We start from the raw sequence: 21,409 nt of genomic DNA on the forward strand, positions 1-21,409 counted from the left end.
ATTTTAGGCAGATTTCACAGTTAGTTAAAAATTGGAATCACTAGTCAGAGGTACATAAACAACATTCAGTTTTACAGAAAAAGTAAACTCCAAGTATTAAAGCACATGAAAGAAAGCACTCCTGGACTTTCCTGACAGCGCAGTGGATAAGATTCTGCCTGCCATTGCAGGGGACACAGGTTCAGTCCCTGGTCTGGGAAGATCCCACATGCCATGAAGCAACTAAGCCCGTGTGCCACAACTGCCTAGCCCAACATGCCTAGAGCCAGTGATCCGCAACAAGAGAAGGCACCACCATAAGAAACCCGAGCACTGCAACAAAGGGAAGCCCCCACGTGCCGCAACTAGAGAAAGCCTGTGGAGCAATGAAGACCCACTGCAGCCATAAATAAATTAATTAACTTTAAAAAAAAGAAAGCAAGCACTCCTGTGTGTGTGCCCTAAACCAACTGTGGAAACTAAACTGACCACCTTGCCTTATAAAGGTCTCCTTTCCCATTTCTATTACTGGCATCATACAAGTTAAAAAATTTCATTATTCTTTATTTTCTTTTACCCAGTCATTAAGTTTTATCAAAGCTTTCATGAAACTGTCTCATATATGCCCTTCTCCTGAATTTCCATTATTGTCATCTTTGAGTCATCCTTGTATCCTCCATACCTAGCAACTAGCTAACACGTTAACAGATAAGTAACATTTTCTCCTATTTCTTCAAAATGAACTTTTACTATTCAGCCAGGTTAATCATTACTTTCCAGATAATAAATGTATTTTCACAGAAAGGTATTTACTCATGTTGCCTCTCCACTCAATGAAATGCCTAAATTACAATCATCAGCCTATCTTTTCTTCAAGGACTAATTCATATTCCATGTCTTTACATAGATATTCTTATAAAATTATTTTCCAAAATTATTTAAAGATTCTTCATAACATAGCATCATTAAATATATATACTCTCACATAAAAAAGGCATAAATAACCTTTTTTCTAATACTTTTTTCTAATCTAGCAGAGAAAATTAAAAACATGGACAGAAATACTTCAATAAATACTTCTTTTGCTGTTTAAATTTACTTTAGCTGGCAGAACTTTTAAATAAAGACTTTATGTCAAGGTCTAAGTACACTTTTAAGTCTCCCAATAAATATTGCAAACTATTTTCAAAGGAGCTTATGCCAACAGTATATAAGAATAACCACTGAAAGCATCCTTTATTTTTATGTATATATTTATTTATTTGGCTGTGCCAGGTCTCAGTTACAGCATTCAGGATCTTTGGTTGTGGTATGTGAGATCTAATTCCCCGACCAGAGATTGAACCCAGGCGCCCTTCCTTGGGAGTCTGGAGTCTTAACCACTGGACCACCAGGGAGTTCCCAGTATTCTCTGTTTTAAAAAAAATAATCTCTAAATTCATAGTGACCCATATCTCTGTGACATAATTTATAATTCACTATTAATAATATTTAAAATATTTTCATATGTTTATTGATCATATCAAATTTTCTTCCTTCCAGTATATTGTCAGTTCATTTCCTTGCCCCAATGACTTATTGATACCTATGTAAAAATTGACTACAGCAAAGCATTTAGGAAACTGAAATATACAAAAGACTGTGAAACTCAGGGAAGAAATCTGAGCCAAGATTATGGAAGTCATCGACATACAAGTACCATAATGGTCTTTAGACCAAGATGGGAGCAAGATAGGCATACAGCACCAATTTCAGGAGAAGGGAATTTTGGTAATTTCTGCCTTTAGGAATAAAAGCATAAGGCAGAAACTCAATGGGGATTCCAGTAAACATATCACTGACAATAACAGTAGGAACTTTTACAGTTAACAGAACCCTTATAATCACCCCATATTTGTGAGATTTGCTACTTCTCTCCTGAACACTAGGAATAAAACCCATCAAACATATAAAGAGACTCTGAGTATTTGTATTTAGAGACAACCTGAAAGTAGGAATAGAGAGACTGGCCCCGCTGTATAATCAGCCTTGGGAGGCAGGGGAAGAGTTCAAGGAAAACAGCAGGTTGTGGCAGATTTAAGGAGCAAACGAAAGCAGGATGAGCATTCTCACTTTCTGTGACAGGCAGAAGAGCAAATTAGAAATGCCAGCCTAGATTAAGAAGTGCTCCTAAAGTCTAAATGCAAAAATCTTGAGGGTTTCTAACAATGGTATTGATCTGAACACTCTACTGAAGATCCAGGCAGTTCAACAGAGCTAGCCGTACAGGAACAGAAGTATGAAACATTTAAAACCATGTTCTTAGGGAAATTCATTCCTAACTTTGGACAGATTGTTTCCAAGAATCCTGGGGTACATGGCAGAAGGTATGAGAAAACTCAGACTTCGGTTCTGCTCATCCTTTTGTTGCTGCTGGAAAATGACATCAAGTGATGTTGAAGGTTTTTCTCATGTCCAAGAAGCAAGGACCACTCAGGACCCTGTGAAATAACTGCCTGCACTGGTTCACAGCACACGTGGACAAAACCAGCCTAGTTTATTGTTTAGCGTCAATGAGAAGTTTTTATGAAGCTTAACAGAAACACAGAAAATGTAAAACAGAAATCACCTCTGCCAGGTCCTTTGCAATAAATAAAAACACAGACAAAACGTGTTCTTTATGCAGAGCTGGACCTGTATTATAATGCAAATTACATTATAAAACTATAAATATAAGCTTGAAAACAAGCATTGATTAGAGCAGAAATATTCTATTGAAATAATGCATTAATCTACTAAAGTCTCCCCTCTCTCTCTCACTACTTTGCAAAATGGACAAGGTTAAGATGATACTTTAAAACAACTTCCTTAACATTTCTAGCATGTTTAAACATATAAGGGTTAATGCTATTTTAGTATCACTTTTGCTTCTGACTTTAGATAGTATAAATATTATATATTTAGTTATATATAAATCATAAGTTTAAATATGATAGAAGTATAATAATATCAAATCATCAGTTTTTAGAAATATTTTTAAATGTCTAAACATAAAAAAAAATCAGGTATCATTAATTATATTTTATTTTGATTTTTCTTGATAAACTAAAAAGTAACTAAGAAAAGTGCTAAAAAGATGAAAAATTATTTTATAGGTCTGTGGCCATTTAAATTAACATTAACTATGAGACCAATACAATTGATTTAGGAGTATCTGCACTAAAGTGAATTTTTGTTTAAAATTCTACCAGAACTAGACTATATTATTTTAAAGTTAGAAAAATATCTACCCAACAAGAGAATATATCAATATCTTTTTAAAACTATAGTATAGTTGATTTATAACATTAGTTTCAGGTGTACAACACAATGATTCAATATTTTCATAGGTTATAAAATGTTATTATATTACAAAATAATGACTATTTTAAAATATTGGTTGTATTTCCTATGCCAAAATCTTTCTGTTTAGAAAACTAAAGCCTGAACTTTAAAAACTAGTGAGTGAAAGCAAGCAAGCAAGCACATACAAATAAATTCACATGTGCATGCCTGTGTACACATAATACACACAAACATACACACTTACACATAATTTTCCATGAGACAGCCCTGACTCTCTTAATCCTTTAGACCCAGAGCTGCGCGGATGAGATTAAACTGCTCTAAGTCATGGCTTCTGTAGTCTGCACATTTATATGCTAACTTTATCTGCCCATACAGTATATTCCTCTACTGGACAAATCTGACAAACAATTATTTTAAATCTACAGTCGCATGTAAAGAATTTAGTGTGGAATCCCCATCAGACTGTGCCTCGTCTGCACTTGAAGAACTTAATTCCGGGGTGGTATCAGCATTCTCTTCACCAGTCCACTTATTTTTCCTTCTCTTGATTGTACTGAATGCCCACTAAGTGTCCAGTGCTTGGACACTAGACACTTTGTCTCTAACTGTTGACCTGCTGTTACCCACTGGGAAAGTCTCTCTAGGGCTCCCAGGAAGCAGCAGGTGGACAAGAGAGGAAGAGAGATGTTTATCAATAGAAACTGGATAAAGCAAGTTTTCTAACATATTCAGGTTGGAAGCCAGGCACATGGATGCAAATTACTTCCCTGTAACCAAAATTTTTCCTGGTTACTAAGCACATCTAGTAGTCAGCACAAAGAAAGATCTCTTGCCAACACTGTTCCATTTTACCAGCTGAAAGTGAAAGGAGAGAATAGGAAAACAAGAATAAAATTAAAGTATTCTAAGAGGTAGACTTAACTCACTTTGTGTTTCTCAGCCCGCTGCTAATGGGCACTAACAAATTGGCATCTGCTTTAAAAAAAACCAGTAAAGGGTCTGATTATTTCTGACTTAAATGACAAAATCATGCTTCACAAAATCAAGGGGACCAGATCATGACCAATTCATGAAATCACTGCTTAAGCAACTTCCTTTGGCAGCAAATCCTGTGACAGCCATTTTCTTTCTCATTGCTTTCTTAACTTCAATACTATATAGTGAAAATGCATTCAACACTCAAGAGTACCACTAAATTTTAATCCCAAATAGCTTTATTCCAATCAGTTTATTTAATATGACCTCAATTTCTCTTCTCTTTTCCCTGTCTCTCTCTCTTCCAATGTGTAACCCTGCACTTGCCTTTTTTCTGACTCTTACATAAGCATCTATTAAGATCTTATCCTCAGGACCACGACACTCGATACGATTTTCTTTTCTCTTGGTAGAACACTAGGCAAGAAGTCAAAAGACTTTGAGATCTTACAGGACTAATTGTAACTTTCCCACTTCACTCACCGAATATAAGAAATGTAATCAGACAAAATGGGGAAAGATTGCTTTTCAATTTGCTGGGACACATTCATTTCCCATTAACAAATTCTTAAACTACTCCAACACACTCGATTACTTGCTAAGCCTTAAGGTGGAAATAAGGGCTTCCCAGGTGGCTCAGTGGTTAAGAAACCGCCTGCAATGCAGGAGACTCAGATTTGATCCCTGGGTCACGAAAATCCCCTGGAGAAGGAAATGGCAATCTGCTCCAGTAATCCTGCCAGGAAAATCCCATGGACAGAGGAGCCTAGTGGGCTACAGTCCACAGGGTCACAAAGAGTCAGAATCAGACACGACTGAGAGACTGAGCACACACATACACGCACACATATACATGTAAAGTTGCCAATTGCTCTTTATTTGAGATTCTGAGCATGCTAATTTCTCCGTATAAACTGGGGTTTCTTTTACGAAATGACAGTGATGAAAATGACATTGGTAGCAAAGTAAATAATCTGACAACTCTGTACCAGTTCTCTTTTATTATCAATATATTATGTCTACCAGTGTATTAGAGCTGACTTTCTCTACCTATGCTCAGCTTATTTCCTGGTAGTTCCATGCTCATACCCCAGATCTGCAGCCTTGCTCCTTAGGGCTCCCAATTGCAGCCTTCTACAGAGAACTACACGGGTTCCCAGAGCCTCTTCATCAGAGAGTGGCAGGTCTCTGGAAGACTTCCATCCCCCTCCCACTCCCCCAGCTCACAGCCCAAGACAGACCAGCAGGGGTGTCTGAGTCCAGCTCCCTGGCAACTCAGCCTCCAGGCTGACTGGGCCTTCACAGACACTGCATCCTTGCCTTCTTCCCTTCCTTACAGCACTTTCCCTGCTCTCTTACTGGTTTCTCCAGGAGCACTTTCCTAACAAACCCTTGGTGGAGGAACAGTATTCTCAGGTCTGCTTCTGGGAAACTGGATCCAAGAGCTCTACGAATTCCCACAGCTTGTGACTCCTTGACAGCTTGTTCTCTCCACTCCGGGACTTGTCTCACTTCTTGGAACACCGGGATTTCACCTCATGATTCCACTTTTGCACGTGCTGTTCTCACTTCACCTTTCCTATCCAAATTAAAGCCTTACTCAACCCTCAGTCCCAAGTAAGTCACTTCCTCTGGGAGGACTTCTCTGAGCCCCACAGGCTTTCCTCTGTCAGCACAGGCACCTGGCAGTACCCCAGCCCTTTTCCAGGCTGGCCTGTAAAACTCAAAGAACAAGACTCACATCAGTCCAGTCCTCTGTTTTGTTCCCAGCAGTGAGTGAGCAGAGAAGGTGTTCAATCAATGTTTCTGACTGTCTAAAGATTCACCAGAATGCTACCACTTACTAAATCTGGGCAGAAGAATTGTGGGGTTTTTTAATACAAATTGTGGGGTATTTTCTAACAAGTTTTTTAAACAATGAAACTGATTTCATGATCAGTAAAAATTTTAGGCCCTTTTTTTATCCTGCAGTAATATATATTAGTTAGATTCTTTTCCTCAAAAGCTAATGGTGTTTTCTGTGGAATAAGGCTAAAAATCAGTTAAGCAAAGTAGACTTACATCTGTAAATATAAAGTTGTCCTTTTCATCACAATCACACACTACAACTCTCAGCTAGGAACCCAAGAGCATGATTTATAGTCACAATCAGTTATGCAGAAATTAAGTTTTATATCTTATCCAGATACTGGTTCATCTTTTTAAGGAAAAACTAGATAGCTTTGTAGGAAAGAGGCAGAGAATGACAGACTCCAACAAAACAGTTTTCACATAAGCAAGCATCCTATTCAAACAAATTCAAAGCATCCCCTTTCAGAAAAAAAGAAAAAATATAATAAAGGATATGTATAATAAAGGATACCGGTTTTCTGTGTTTTAAAAAACTGATTCATTAATAACACTGTTGACAATGAATTATCAAACTTGTTCTTATAAGAATGAATAAAGATTATACCAGGGGTGTCCAGCTTGAGCTGAGCTGTATTCTGCATTTGCTTCCTGGTAGCCTGGGAGGTGTTCCTTGGAGCTGAGGAGACAAGGACCTCTTCTCAACTCAAAGGGAGGAGAGTGTTAAGCCACACCAGATCTGTGCCTATTCCTCCTCTATGGGCAGTTGAGCTCCTACAGTTTAACAGGTGCCCACAAACTGCTCTTGGCCTAGAATAAGCTCATAAGGGCAGAGATTTTTGTCTATTTTGTTCATTGTTCATTAATGTACCTCAACACAGAGAACAATGCTTAGTACATGGTAGACACTCAAATATTTAATGAATGAATAGATGAAGCAACATAAAGATTTTAAACTGGTAAGATTAACAAGTAATAGAACATGGACAAATATTAATAACATGATAGACAGTTCAAGGAGAAGGAAATATAAATGGCTCTTAAACATGAGAAAACATTCAACCTCAGAGATGATAAAATAATTTTAACTTAAAGTTAACATGAGATAACATTTTTCACCTACCAAATTAACAAAAATGCTAAAATTTATTAAAACACTCTACAGGGGAGGCTTTGGTAAAACACACATCCATGTACACTGCTGGTGGGAACATAAATAGGTAGAGCCTCCTTGAAGGGAAATCTGGCGCGTGTTAACACTACAAATACACAGGCCCTTGGCCCCGCAACATTTCTCGCAAGTGACCCACATGCGTGATTGTACACATGCAAAGTGACTCAATAGCAGGGTTATTCATTGTATTAACACTAATAACAGCAAAGTATGGGAACAACTAAGAAGCCATCAATAGGGGAGTGGTTAATGAGTTGGCGTATACATATACTGTACATTACTTGCAACTGTAGAAAAGAATAAGGAGGCTCTCTTTGCATTTATATGAAAAGATCCAATATATACCACTAAGTGAAACAAATAAGGTGTAGAACAATGTAAACGGTGTGCTTATTTTTGTGTATAAAGAAAAGTAAAATGAATATATTTGTATTTGTTTACATCTGCATAACAAAACTCTGGAACAATGCAAAGGAAGTGGATAAAAGTGGTTATTTTGAGTGTAGGGTGGATCCTAGGCACATGGAGAACAGGGTATAAGAATGCATTATGTACTTTTTAGATTACGGAATATAATTACCTAATCAAATAATTAGATTCTAAAAAATCAGGAGGCTGAACTACAGAAACAAGACAGGAAGAGAGAGGCACCATGATGCAAATCAATGATGTAAATAAATATGTTTTTAGGGAGAATGCATGAACACTTAAGGCAGCATTTATTTTTAAATGAATATATTTGTTACAAAAACATCCATTTAACATTAAAGCTAATCCCCTAAGGACCTCCTCTAAAGTATTACTCTGTAGGCTGACTTTGAGTTAACCAAAGTGTTTAAAAGCAATAACATGACGCCTGTTTGAAAATATGTTAGAAATCATACTTCCAACTAACTTCTCAGATTGGCTCATGTTCCAGTTAGTTCAAATCATGCTTTTCATTTATAGTAAACTCACACAAAAATCTCACAATCCATGATTATTATGGGGTGAGGTATTATAGGTATAAAGAATGCATTAAATTTATCTGATCCTTCTTTCCCTATCAGAAAAGTAAGGGAAATTTTAAAAAATTGAATTTGTTTAAATTACCTAAGAGAATGCTTTCAATGAAAAAAGACCTCCAGTATTGAAACCACCACCATCTTTCAGCAGTAAAATGTAGTCATTAAAAAAAATGAGTCTTACCTGACTTCAGCCAGTGGACCTGGGGAATAGGGATTTGCAGAACAAGCTAGAATTCTAATGACTGCTCCAGGATGATAGGTTTCCAGAACGTGAACAGCTGTAGGATACACCTGTTGTTCAAAAGCAAGTTCCACATAGTCTTGGCTCTGGAAATTTGCCGGTGTCCTCTTGAATGGCACAGGGGCACTAGGACACTGATCCCACCATGTTCCATAAGTTCGAAACACAGCTGTCTGAGTAAAGTCACCGGAACTCGGAAATACATTTGGGACACCTGCTAAGTTCCACATGGTATAGGACATGCTATTCTCACTCCCATAATGGGAGCTGAAATCCACTACCTCTTTGGCATACTGGACCACCTCTGCATTCAGAGGGGAGGTCCGGCTATTTGATTCTACAGTTCTATGGCTGTTCATTATTTCTCCTCTTGTAGCCGTCCTGGCTCGGCGCCGAAGGCACATATAATAAAACATAGTCAGAACTGTTAACATGGGAAAGACCGGTGACATCTAGGTGTGAATTATGAAGCTTCAAAAGGTCAGGTGTCCTCAGTAAGACGCATGAACTCTTTGAAGGATGTTCTAAAAAAATGAATGGCTTGGTGAAATAAAATAATTTAAATAAGTAGAAAAATGCATGGATAAGGTAACAAACAGGCTTTTTACCCAATGTAATTTCCCAGAATGAAACAAACAAACAAAAAAATTCACAATAAATGTGAATCTCTAAATTATCTATCTAATGTACTTTTAAGAAACCTGAATGTTGAAAATGTATACAATTTTATGCTATATGGGAAGCAAAACTGATATTATAAGGCAATGGAAGACGTACAACCCAAAAAACCCCATTTTGTACAAAATTATAACTATCCTTCAAGAAATACTAAGTCCTTGAACTTTTAAAATTAAAATTATTTAAAATATATGGCAAACCACTAAAATACTGCTGTAAATCCAAAAGGATCTTAGGCATTTTATAACTTCACGTTTTAACAAATGATTCCCTATTGTTAATTATGACTCACTTCTGAACATGCTAAGTACGGATTTCACATTATGGGAATATAGTTTTCTAGAGCTGACAGTTAATCCAGACCAACTAAATTAACTGCCTTACACATCACAGATCACCAGACAGTGTTTAATTTATTATAACTCCCAGCATTATTTGTGAGGGCAGTCCATGGCTGGCTGGCATCTGGTTGGTTGCCAGCTCCTCTTAGAAATCACTCACCCCAGACAGATCGGTCACAGGATACACACCGGAAATGCAAAGGTTGGCACTCATCCATGTGGCCTAACAGTTACACCCTGATTTCAGGTGCAAATATTGAAATATGACATTCTTTTATCTGTAAGACAAGAGTTTTAGAAAATATTTTTATTTCTGACTTAGGAAGCCAAATATCCCAACAAGATTATTATCATAGAGAAACAGCTACTTATTAGATACAGAACACTCAAATAGAACAGTCACGTTTTTCTGAATTGCATGGACAATTTTGAATAATTAATATATTTTTTACATTTTATGATAGAATGTAACAAAAATATTATAAATGAACCCTTTCTACATGAAGGTTACAAACCCATAGCTTATGGGTCAAACCACGCCAGCAGATATACTCATGCTAAGTGCTTAGTTGCTCAGTCATGTCTGACTCTTTGTGACCCCATGGACTATAGCCCACCAGGCTCCTCTGTCTGGGACTTCCCAGGCAAGACTACTGGAGTGAGTTGTCTAGGGACTGAACCTGAATCTCCTGTATTGCAGGCAGATTCTTTACCATCTGAGCCACCAGGGAAGCCCAAGGGTAAGACATGTCCCTGGGTGGATATAGTTTAATAGGACCAAATAGTGATTTGTAAAGTTGAAGAAGTTTGTAACTTTTAATAGTCAAGAAGACCCCGTGAGAAGAGGCCTGGGCTTCCCTGGTGGCCACTCCTGTTCTCAGCCAGCTCTCCTAGTTCACGACAGACCTGGCCCCTGTCTGGACTGACTAGCTAACCTCTTGGCTACACAAACAAGGCAAAAAAGCATACTCATTTTTCTACCTACGAAGCCTTGAGTTTAACCTCTCCTAAGTAAAAGAAGGAAAATACTGCAATTTTTCTTTAGTAGAGCAATGTGTCAGCCTTTCAAAACAGTACACAAAGGTTATAAAATATTAGACATCTCTCCTATCCAAAACCTCTCACAGCTTTTTGTTCTTACATACCAGATACAATATAAACCTCTTGGTTTGACATTTCAAGGCTCTCCTCAAGCTAGACAGATCCATTTCTTTACATCTAATGCAGTAAACTCTGTCACCTTCTAAACATCCTTCATATTTTACGTTAATCTCCCTGACTCTACCATTCCTTTTCCAGCCCCTTTATTCCATAAGTAGGCTTATTATCTGGCACCACCTTCGTATCAGGTACGTACTCTTGTTTCCACAAGGGCCTACATTAGGACAAAGACTTCATTTATCAAAGTATTCAGTACACGAAATATGACACATGTTGACAGGAAGATGATGAGGAAAAAAAACCTATAAAAATCTAAAATAAGTTAAAATTAGATAACAGCATCTTCATAGGTGATGCTAGTGGTAAATAACCGACTGCAATGCAGGAGATGCAGGAAACAGGTTGGATCCCTGGGTCGGGAAGATCCCCTGGAGGAAGAAATGGCACCCCACTCCAGTATTCTTGCCTGGAGAATCCCGTGGACAGAGGAGTCTGGCAGGCTGCAGTCCATATGGTCACAAGGAGTCAGTCATGACTGAAGCGACTTAGCACAGCACATACAATGGCATCTTCTGCCTCTCAGTCCTAGCCAGATCCAAACACACTGAAATGCTTGACAAAATATAACCAGTAAAACAGGAAATAAAGGGCTGAGTTAGAAACAAGTGAGGAAAACCTACGGTTGTGAGAAACAAAGAGGAAAACCAAAGAGCAGACAACAGTAACTGAAGCTATGACTCGGAACCTGTTATAGGTCTCAGTGGTTGTAATAAGAGGACTTTCAACACCCATGCAGAGAGGTGATTTCAAGCCACAGGTCCCATTTGGAAGAATCTTCCTAAAGCCAAAATTCAGGAGAAATCACCCTATCTGTGAAACCAGGAACATGAAAGCTTAGCTCACTGGCCAGGAAGCCAAAGGATACTTGACATCAACGTGGGCAGTGGGGAGAAGGTCAGCGGAGGGAAGTCAGAACCCTGTTAGGCAAGTACCACGCAGAGTATGGGCCTAGATTCACACTGCCTTCACGGTTGAGAATCGCTATACCATCCCCAAGTCAAAAGATCTAGAAAGAAACAGTAGTCCTGAACTGGTAGAGGCAGATGGGAACCTCTCTGCAGGGATGCTTCCACACACAGGACTGACTAAACCCTTAAAAAGATGCATCACAGCACAAACTTCCAGACCACAGCAGAAGATGAGCCACTATGACACAGTCGGTAGGCAGACTCACTAATGGAAGAACCTACACCCTGAGAACAAGAAACAATAGAACACTCTGGACAAGAATTTTTTTGGGAAAGAGTAACAAAAACATGTATTGAAATAAATAAGGTACTTTTGCAACACGTTACTTGTTCTCGTCCTGATAAACCATGAATCAATGAATCAGATTCATCTCAGGACAGACAACACGGAGTGCTGAAGTATAGGACAGGCTGTAAAGGTGGGGAAAATAATGATTTAGAATATCACCACTTTATTTAAACATTCCACCCACCACAAGGATAAATCTGTCAAAGAAAAAAATTTACCAATGCACAAATATCAATCTAATCTTTAACACCAAAACCTGAAAAGACATAGCTCTTTCTTTTACCACTTATACTTTACTTCAAAATAGGCCCCCAGGTAAAAGAAGCAGCATAATTTCCCAAAGAAGTTACTTGGTCCCCCTCTTTCTTGAAAGAAAAAGAATTAATTAAATAAAATTAAACTGCAAAAGTGAAATTCAGAAAATCCCACTCAATTGACATCTCAGCTAATTTGGGAAGACTGTGGGTGTTTTATTCCTGGAAATCTTCAAGGGAAGGACAGAAACCTATTTGTCAAGGTGGATGGATGGGTTTGACTCTATAATCTGTAGATATTGCTTCTCCCTCCACAGTCTATAAATTGCTGCAATGGAGCTCCTTTTACTTTCTTTATAAAATTGCATTTATCAGAAAGTAATAGTTTTATAAAACCAAAGAAACATCTGCAAAATAAGATATCATCATTCATGTGATCTTGCACAATCATTCTTCGCAAAAAGATTGAGACAAATTCTATTTGACCTACTGAACCACAAACTTTATAACTGTTTCCCAGCTAGCTTTTACCATCAGATTATGGGATAATATCAAAAGCAGCAAGACTATCATGTGGGCAGTATCATTTTTAAGCTGGTGTTAAGCAAAATTTTGCATTGCAGCAACATACATAAAGGTGATTTATAAATATACATATTATATGTGATAGTTATGAATACATGTATTATATATATGCTATAAATATACATATGTTCAACAAACTTCCGTGTAAAAAAGATGCTTTATTTTTTTCAACTATGGATAACAATAATCTACAGGGTTAATTTTCTGTGAGATAAAGCTATACTGACAAAAAGAAGGAAAGGCACTGGAAAACCTAATATAGTTATTCTTTTACCAGCCATAATATTTAGAAAAATATAATGCAGCTAACACCTGTTTTTTTTTAAATAAACATGACATAGAAATAAAAAAGGAAAATGTACAAGTCCATTGTTAATATCCTTCATTAATTCTAAACTCCTTCCCAGTCAACTAAGATGACACATAACAGTGTCTGGGGGTGAGGATGAACATATGGAGAAGAAAGGATAGCTCACTCTACTTTTCCCTGGGAAATGAAGCTGAAAAGGGGAATAGAGCCGCAGTTTCAGGACTCATGTGGGCAGCAACGACCAATACACAAGTTCAAATTGTCCATGTACTGTCTGGATTTCTGCCAAGGCATTGAGGCAATTTGTGATAACCAATGAATATCCCAATGGGCAATGAACCAAATGTGAAAGATACAGTAACTCCTCTTTAGGAGGAGAATGGAATTCAAAGACAAAATGATTTTTCCCCCCAGATACAAGTAAACAAACATTAGTCTGGTACACTAAATTTGTCCAAGAGAGTGACTAAAATATATACCTTTGGGGAGACATTTTCTTTCCCAGTTCATTCAAAAAACTACATTACTATTAAACACAACATATAAAAACACTATTTTCCATTTAACAAAAATGTCTGAATTAGAAATACAATGATCTTTATTCATTTAATCCAATAACTTGTCAACAATGATTACAAAGTAAGAAATTCCCCACAACACACTGAACGCTTATACTTGCACACTCAAGGAATACACAACAACAGCCATTTCAACCTGTATCAGGAGACCGTCATACTCCTTGGGAAACAACTTGCTTTATGCGACATCATTTCATTATAATACAACTTTATTTTCAACCTCATCTTTCATATTATAAAATGTTTAACAAAGTTAAATAATACAATTACAGAGAAGGCAATAACAGTGGAAAAGAGAAATTAAGAGGTATAGACAAGGGAGAACATATGTTTACTACTGAGATTTGAAGTGAGATGGGGAGTCGATGAGGCGGAGAGAAACAGGATGGCAGGAACTGCAGAGAAGAGGGCAGGGGAACCAGGAGGAAGGAAAAGGGGCTTTTCATGAAATCAACAAAAGGAGGTAACTGCGAGGAACGTGAAAGCTTAGGTTCATGGTATAGTGGAAGAACCTGGAGAACAAGTTTAAAACTCCACAGAGGATTCTCAACTTATTTTAAAGTGAAAAGATATGGGAAAAGATAAAAAGGCTAGGCAAAAAGGCACAGTCCTACACTGAAGGCAAGTCGTAACAATACGTACTTGCAAAATAGCCCACAGAGACATGTCAGCGAAGTGACAGAAAAAAAACTGAGAGTTTCGGCAGCCTTGCAGGATGTTACCGAAATGTCATGGAGGGTGGAATGTGGTAACAAATCCAGAAAAAAAGCTGAACTTTAAATGCTGTCATTTCTGAATCCTGCTGAAACTGATCAAGAGACACTCCTTTGAGGAAAGGACTTTTCAGGTTGAGTCCAGAAATCCAGACATAGCGGAATGGGGGAAAATATCAGTCAAGAAAAGAAAGGGGTTATATTTGAACTTGGTATAGCAGCTGACACTCCCAACCAGCCCTCTTCCCCTGGCCTGCCCTCTGTAGGCTTCCACGCAATCACATGCTCTCCTATCTCCTCCTGCCTTTCTGGTAACTTCTGTGTCCTCCCTCAGACTGCTCTCTCCTCATTCTTCTAAAATATTTAGAGGTTCCATTAAAGGAAAGCTGTCTTTTTAATAACTTCCCACTTATCTTGGACTAGTCTTCTCCCTGTGTCTTCCACTTCACACACCCTACTCTTCCTACAGACCTACCAGAACACCTGCCACGGCTCAGCTGCACCTGTACTTTCACACCTCAGCATCTCCAGGTCTCCCTCTGAGGCTCTGTGGCTCTGAAATTCCCTTACTCTTCCTCTGTTTGACACCCTCTTACTCACCTTTAAGGTTCAGACCTTAACCACTACTCACTTTTTCCTTGCTCTTATCTTTCGTGTTCATTTCTTACGTGTGTGTGTGCTCACTCATGTCCAACTCTTTACGGACCCCTGGACTGTATATAGCCTGCCAGGCTCCTCTGTCCATGGAATTTTCCACACAAAAATACAGGAGTTGGTTGCCACCTCCTATTCCTTGGCGGGGAGGGGGGGGGGGTCCTAACCCCTAGGGATCGAGCCCATATCGCTTGCATTTCCTGCATTGACAAATGGATTATTTACCACTGCGCCACCTGGGAAGCCCACAATTTCTTACATGCTGAGATATTTTTTTCTACTATAATAGACTACAAAAAGTCCTCAAGTTAAAAGAATGTTTCTTAATGAGAAGTATATCCTTATGGCTTAGCACATGCCAATATATGTTCAGTAAACATTTATTCATTTTTTTGAGATCAGCAGAGTAGATGGCAGAAGAGAATTAAAATAAATAAGTTTAAAATAGACACAAAAATAAACCAGTGACCCTTCTAAGATAAGGCACATGTAGACCCCCCCAAAAAAGAAGCAAAAAACAATGTTCCACATCTTGATACAGAGAAAAAGAGAAAAATGGACAACAAAAACAGAAACACAATAGGTAACAATCAAATATATGACCTTCCTTGAAGCCATCCAATAAGGAATGGTGTATATACATACTGAAATTTTACTATTTGAAGAGAATGTAAAAAAGTGGTAACTTCTGTTAATACAAAAGCAGCCTTGAATACATAAAAGAGACCTAACCTTGGCCACAAAGAAACTCTGATTGAAATTAAAGAAAGATTCATGAAAGACATGATTGGAGAGGTAAAAGAAGCTATTTTCTCAAATATGATCATTTTTTTTAACACTCCAAATCTATGTTAAGACCATATGGTGATTATGGAGAACTGGAAAAAACTGTGGATGAAAAAGTTCTTTAAAAAGCGAGAGAAAGATAACTTCAGAGTAAAAGAGAAGAGATAGGCCAAAAAGGGCAGTAAATAAGAATAAGGGTAAAAAAGACAGGTTAATATTTTTCTGCTATTAGATACACAAGGGAGGACCAAAGGTCGAGTCTTACAAAAGCATCCCTCTTCCTTCATCATTATTCACAACGCACTACATTGAAATCATACAGAAGTGTCAGTAAGGAGACTATTGTGGGCGGAATATTATGACATTAAGTGCCTCTCTCTTCCTCTATGTAAATTCTTCTCCAGTTGAAACATTTTTATTATGACTATAGGTTTTAATCAACAAGGTCCCAATACAGAATAAACAGGTAGAGTTTAACCGAACCATGTGGATGAACAAAGGAAAGACCAGCTTCATGGCTATTTGAAAACCCAGGCAAATAAATTAAAAGGAGAAGCAACCAGGAAGAAAAACCTGAAGGCCAGGGAAAATACTTGAAAACCAAAGAGATAAACAAAAATCTTCCAGAAATCAAGGTAGGCCTTGAAAATACAAAAAGTATGGAACACAATGGGCTCTTCAGAATTTCTGCTGAGTTAACACCCAAATGGTGAGAATGAAGCAGGAAATGTCTAACAAGTGAAACTAGGAATAAACTTGTCAGAAAAAAAGGATGAGGTTTAGAATCAACTTAAACTAGGAACTGACAATGGTTAGTTCTGTACAATGCTTTATTTCTTCTCTTTCTTTCCTATACTTTAACAAGCAAATCTAAATTTATGAAATATTTCACAAGCAATCTTAGTAGCAAGAAAAAGGAATTTAGGAGTCAATGTTAAAAAAAAAAAAAAAAAGCCACATAACAGTAGGGTAAGTGAATTGTAATTTTCTGACACAATAGACATGGAAACCCTCTTTCTACCAAAGATACTATTTCACAAGTGACAAATAAGGAAGTTTCTAGTCACACAGGCATGATACTATAAAGTACCTTACTTACAAATGCCACTAATGCTGTTTTACATTTTTCTTAATTATTTATGATGAGTAGGAATAAATCATCTGAGTTGGAAGAACTATAAATTAGAATAACCCGAAACCTTTAACAGACACATGATGTATATTTAACTAAAACCTACACTATTAAAACTTAAGAATATCTGGTTGCAGATAATTTTAATGGATGCACTGAAGAAAGGAAAAAAACCTCTCTAGCTCTTAAAACCACAAGGTAAATGTAAATTTATTTTAGCCAAATAGTAGTGATACATTTGGAGAAGGCAATGGCACCCCACTCCAGTACTCATGCCTGGAAAATCCCATGGACGGAGGGGCCTGGTGGGCTGCAGTCCATGGGGTCGCTGGGAGTCGGACACGACTGAGTGACTTCACTTTATTTTTTCACTTTCATGCATTGGAGAATGAAATGGCAACCCACTCCAGTGTTCTTGCCTGGAGAATCCCAGGGACGGGGGAGCCTGGTGGGCTGCCGTCTATGGGGTCACACAGAGTCGGACACGACTGAAGCAACTTAGCAGCAGTAGCAGTGATACATTTGTACATTAAAATAAAAAGTATTGTACCTAATAAAAAAATAACTGAATTTAGTTAGCCTTCCTAACAAAAATCCAAGTACAAAATCATAGGTATGTCACTCACTGCTAGCCATTCAAGCTAAAACAGCAATTAATTAAAATGGCATAATACTGTTAAATTATCTTTGGAGTATAATTTACATTCTAAAACATGTACTCCATTTTAAGTGTACAGTTCAATGAGGTTTGACAAAGACATATAACAATGCAAACCACCACCAGGACCAAGATATAATGGTTGGCCAAAAAGCTAGTTTGGGTCTTCCCATAAGATGTTACAGAAAAACCCAAATTTTTTTACCAACCCAATAAAAAATTTCTCTTCTCCCAATCACCCATCTGGGCTGGAGGAAGCATAAGCTGGAATCAAGACTGCAGGGAGAAGTATCAATAACCTCAGATATGCAAATGACACCACCCTTACGGCAGAAAGTGAAAAAGAACTAAAGAGCCTCTTGACGAAAGTGAAAGCTTAAAGCTCAACATTCAGAAAACTAAGATCATGGCATCCGGTCCATCACTTCATGGTAAATAGACAGGGAAACTGGAAACAGTGGCTGACTTTATTTTTCTGGGCTCCAAAATCACTGCAGATGGTGACTGCAGCCATGAAATTAAAAGACGCTTACTCCTTAGAAGGAAATTTATGACCAACCTAGATAGCATATTAAAAAGCAGAGACATTACTTTGCCAACAAAGGTCCATCTAGTCAAGGCTATTGTTTTTCCAGTGGTCATGTATGGATGTGGGAGTTGGACTGTGAAGAAAGCTGAGCGCCAAAGAATTGATGCTTTTGAACTGCGGTGTTGGAGAAGACTCTTGAGAGTCCCTTGGACTGCAAGGAGATCCAACCAGTCCATCCTAAAGGAGATCAGTTCTGGGTGTTCATTGGAAGGACTGATGTTGAAGCTGCAACTCCAATCCTTTGGCCACCTGATGCAAAGAGCTGACTCACTGGAAAAGACCCTGATGCTGGGAAAGATTGAGGGCAGGAGGAGAAGGGGATGGCATCACCGACTCAATGGACATAGGTTTGGGTGGACTCCAGGAGTTGGTGATGGGCAGGAAGGCCTGGCGTGCTGCGGTTCATGGGGTCACAAAGAGTCGGACATGACTGAGTGACTGAACTAACCTGAATCACCCATCCATTCCCTGTGCCAGGAAAAAAAAAAACATACTGCTGTTGTCACTATAAATTAGACTACCTTTTATTCTAGTTACATAAAGTGAAATATGTCTGTACTTTTATGTCTATTTTGCTCAGCATAACTGAGATTTATCCCTCTTGTTATGTTTATCAGTCGTTTGTTCCTTTATTGCTGAATCATCTCTATTAAGCAGACCTATTCATTCCCCTGCTGACAGACATTTGGGTTGTTTCTAGAACCAAAATGTTTACAAAATGAGTGTAACATTTTACATTCCCACCAACAATGTATGAGAGTTCTAGTTGCTCCAAATCTTCACCAACAGTTATTATTGTCGATCTTTAGCCATTCCACTGGGTGGGTCATGACGCCTTATGGTTTTAGTCTGCATTTCTCAATTGACTAGTAATGATGTGTCTTACTTTCATGTCCTTATTTGCCACATGTATCTTCTTTAGTGAAATGGGTATTTTCCCCATTTTTTAATTGTCTTTATATTAATCATTTTTTTGTTTTCTTATTGAGTTGTAAGAGTTCTTTATACATTCTAGATACAATCTTTTCTAGATACATGTTTCGCAAATGGCTTCTTCCAGTCTCTCCCTATTTGTGCTTGCCTTTTCATCTACTTGATAACAGATTTATCTTTAGAAAATAGCTTCTCTTTAGAAAGGTTTTTAATTTTTAAGTCCAATTTATCATTTACTTTTCTTTTATGACATACTTCTGTGTATCCTGGCAAATGTTTTACTTAGGAGCAGTTTCAAAAGATTAAACCCTAAGACAGATAGTGTTTAATATCTTAAATCTGAGAACAGTTAAATACAGATTAATCAATTCTAAGATGATATCAAACTGGATGCTACAAACACTTGTGGTGGGAATACGAAATGGTACCGCCACTCTGGGTAAGTCTGAAAGTTTATAAAGTTATATCCCCTTACCAAACCATCTAGCATTCCACTCCTAGGATATTTACTCAAATGTATTAAAACCTATATTCAAACAAAAACCTGTACACAAATGTTTAGAGCAGATTTATTCATTCTCATTCCAATCTGGAGATGTCCAAGATGTCCTTCAACAGGCAAATGGATAAACAGTGTTACACCTATTCAGTGAAATACTATTCAGTAATAACAAAGAATGAATTACTAACTCAGGTAACAGGAAAGATGACTTAAAATGCATTTTGTAAGTGAAAGAAGACACACACAAAGGCTACACAATTGTTTAATGTCATGTATATGATACTCTGGAAAAGGTAAAATTATAGGGAAGGAAAGCAGATCAGTGTTTACTGGGGAGTTAGGGAAGAAGACAGGATTGAGTCTGATGACTACAAAGGGGCCACACAAAGGAATTCTTATGGCAATGAAACGGTTCTGTATGCTTTTATTTTCAGTCTTCGCTGTGGACCAAGACAGGTTAGAGATCTGGTATCCCAGAATTGGGTTGTTCATGGGCATCCTAGCTTATTAGTCAGTTTTTGACCAGCACACCCTGAAAAATATCTACTAGTTGACATGTTCTGCCCATTCATTATGCTCAGGGCAAAGCCTGATCTCAGAGCCCCGGCCAACTCACCTGGCCTTAGACATCCATCCTAAAGACCTAAAAGCAACTTGGGCAATTAGAGCAACCGGTCTCCAACAAAAGTTAATACAAAATATAGGAGAAGTGTTTTAAAATAATAACTATTATCTTTAGTGTGAATTAACATGGCATAGGCTCCATAAAACAAGTACAAGCTCATTAAATTTTTTTTTAATTTTTAGAAATTAAAATCATAGTAGTCAAAATAAATTGAAAATTTAAATGAAAAAATAGAAACACAGATGCAAGAAACCCAACATCCATATAAAGTGAATTCAAGAAGAGATTGAGGCTGATGAAAGTTCAAAAAAATGCTAAAAGATAATGGAACATTTTAGAAATTACAAAGGAAAAAGAATTGACTCAAAGTTTTATTCACATAGGAAAACAAGCCAGAAACTATTTCTGGACATGCAAGTATTCCTCCCATAACTCTTCTTAAAAACATTACTCAAGAAAGTACTCCAGTCAAAAAACAAATGAATTAAAGTAAATAAACCTTAAAAGAGGAAGACACAATATTCAAGTGACCAGTGACCTTATAGCTAAATCTAAATCATTACAGATGCAGTACTAGTTAAGTTGAAAAGGATGGTTAGGGGAAAACAGAAGTGATATGAAAGGAAATCCAATCAATAGAACCAAGAATGTGGGGAAAGCAAAGAGTCAAGGTCTTGCCTCATTAAATGGAGGAATAAGGGCAAAAGAAAGTCAGTTCTACATCATTTTAGAATTTCCAAACTTTCAGGGGAGAAAAAAAGTAAATACGAATAGGTTAAATTTTCCTGTGAAAAAGTAAGTCCCTTTGCACAAGGGATCCTTGTAATGGAGTGATTCTACATTTTGCCTATGGTGGTGGTGACAAGATCTACATAAAATGTCCGAGAACACACACACAAAGGTATGAAAACTGAGGACATCTGAGTCAAGCGTGTAGATTGGGTCAATGTCAATTTTCCAGGTGTACTATAGTGTTACAGTCATGCAAGATGTTACCACAGGAAGAAACTGGGTGAAGTACACTTAAGATATTCCTTTATTC

General features: G+C 37.6%; 1 protein-coding gene across 2 annotated transcripts in view; it reads right to left on the reverse strand.

The window, feature by feature from the left end:
* The window catches only part of FBXL4 (F-box and leucine rich repeat protein 4), a 74,414-nt gene that overhangs the window by 44,702 nt on the left and 8,303 nt on the right, over positions 1–21,409 (reverse strand). The window contains exons 2-3 of one of the 2 annotated variants that reach the window (XM_006052454.4): positions 9,760–9,848; positions 8,492–9,075 (exon numbers count right to left, since the gene is read on the reverse strand). In XM_006052454.4, the coding sequence (XP_006052516.1) occupies positions 8,492–9,003 (512 nt within the window). In that variant the 5' untranslated portion in view covers positions 9,004–9,075; positions 9,760–9,848. Of the gene's footprint in view, positions 1–8,491; positions 9,076–9,730; positions 9,849–21,409 lie in introns of both variants that reach the window. The other variant, XM_006052453.4, reaches the window with a different exon arrangement.

The sequence above is a fragment of the Bubalus bubalis genome, chromosome 10, assembly GCF_019923935.1.
Source record: "Bubalus bubalis isolate 160015118507 breed Murrah chromosome 10, NDDB_SH_1, whole genome shotgun sequence".
Taxonomy (NCBI): Eukaryota; Metazoa; Chordata; class Mammalia; order Artiodactyla; family Bovidae; genus Bubalus; species Bubalus bubalis.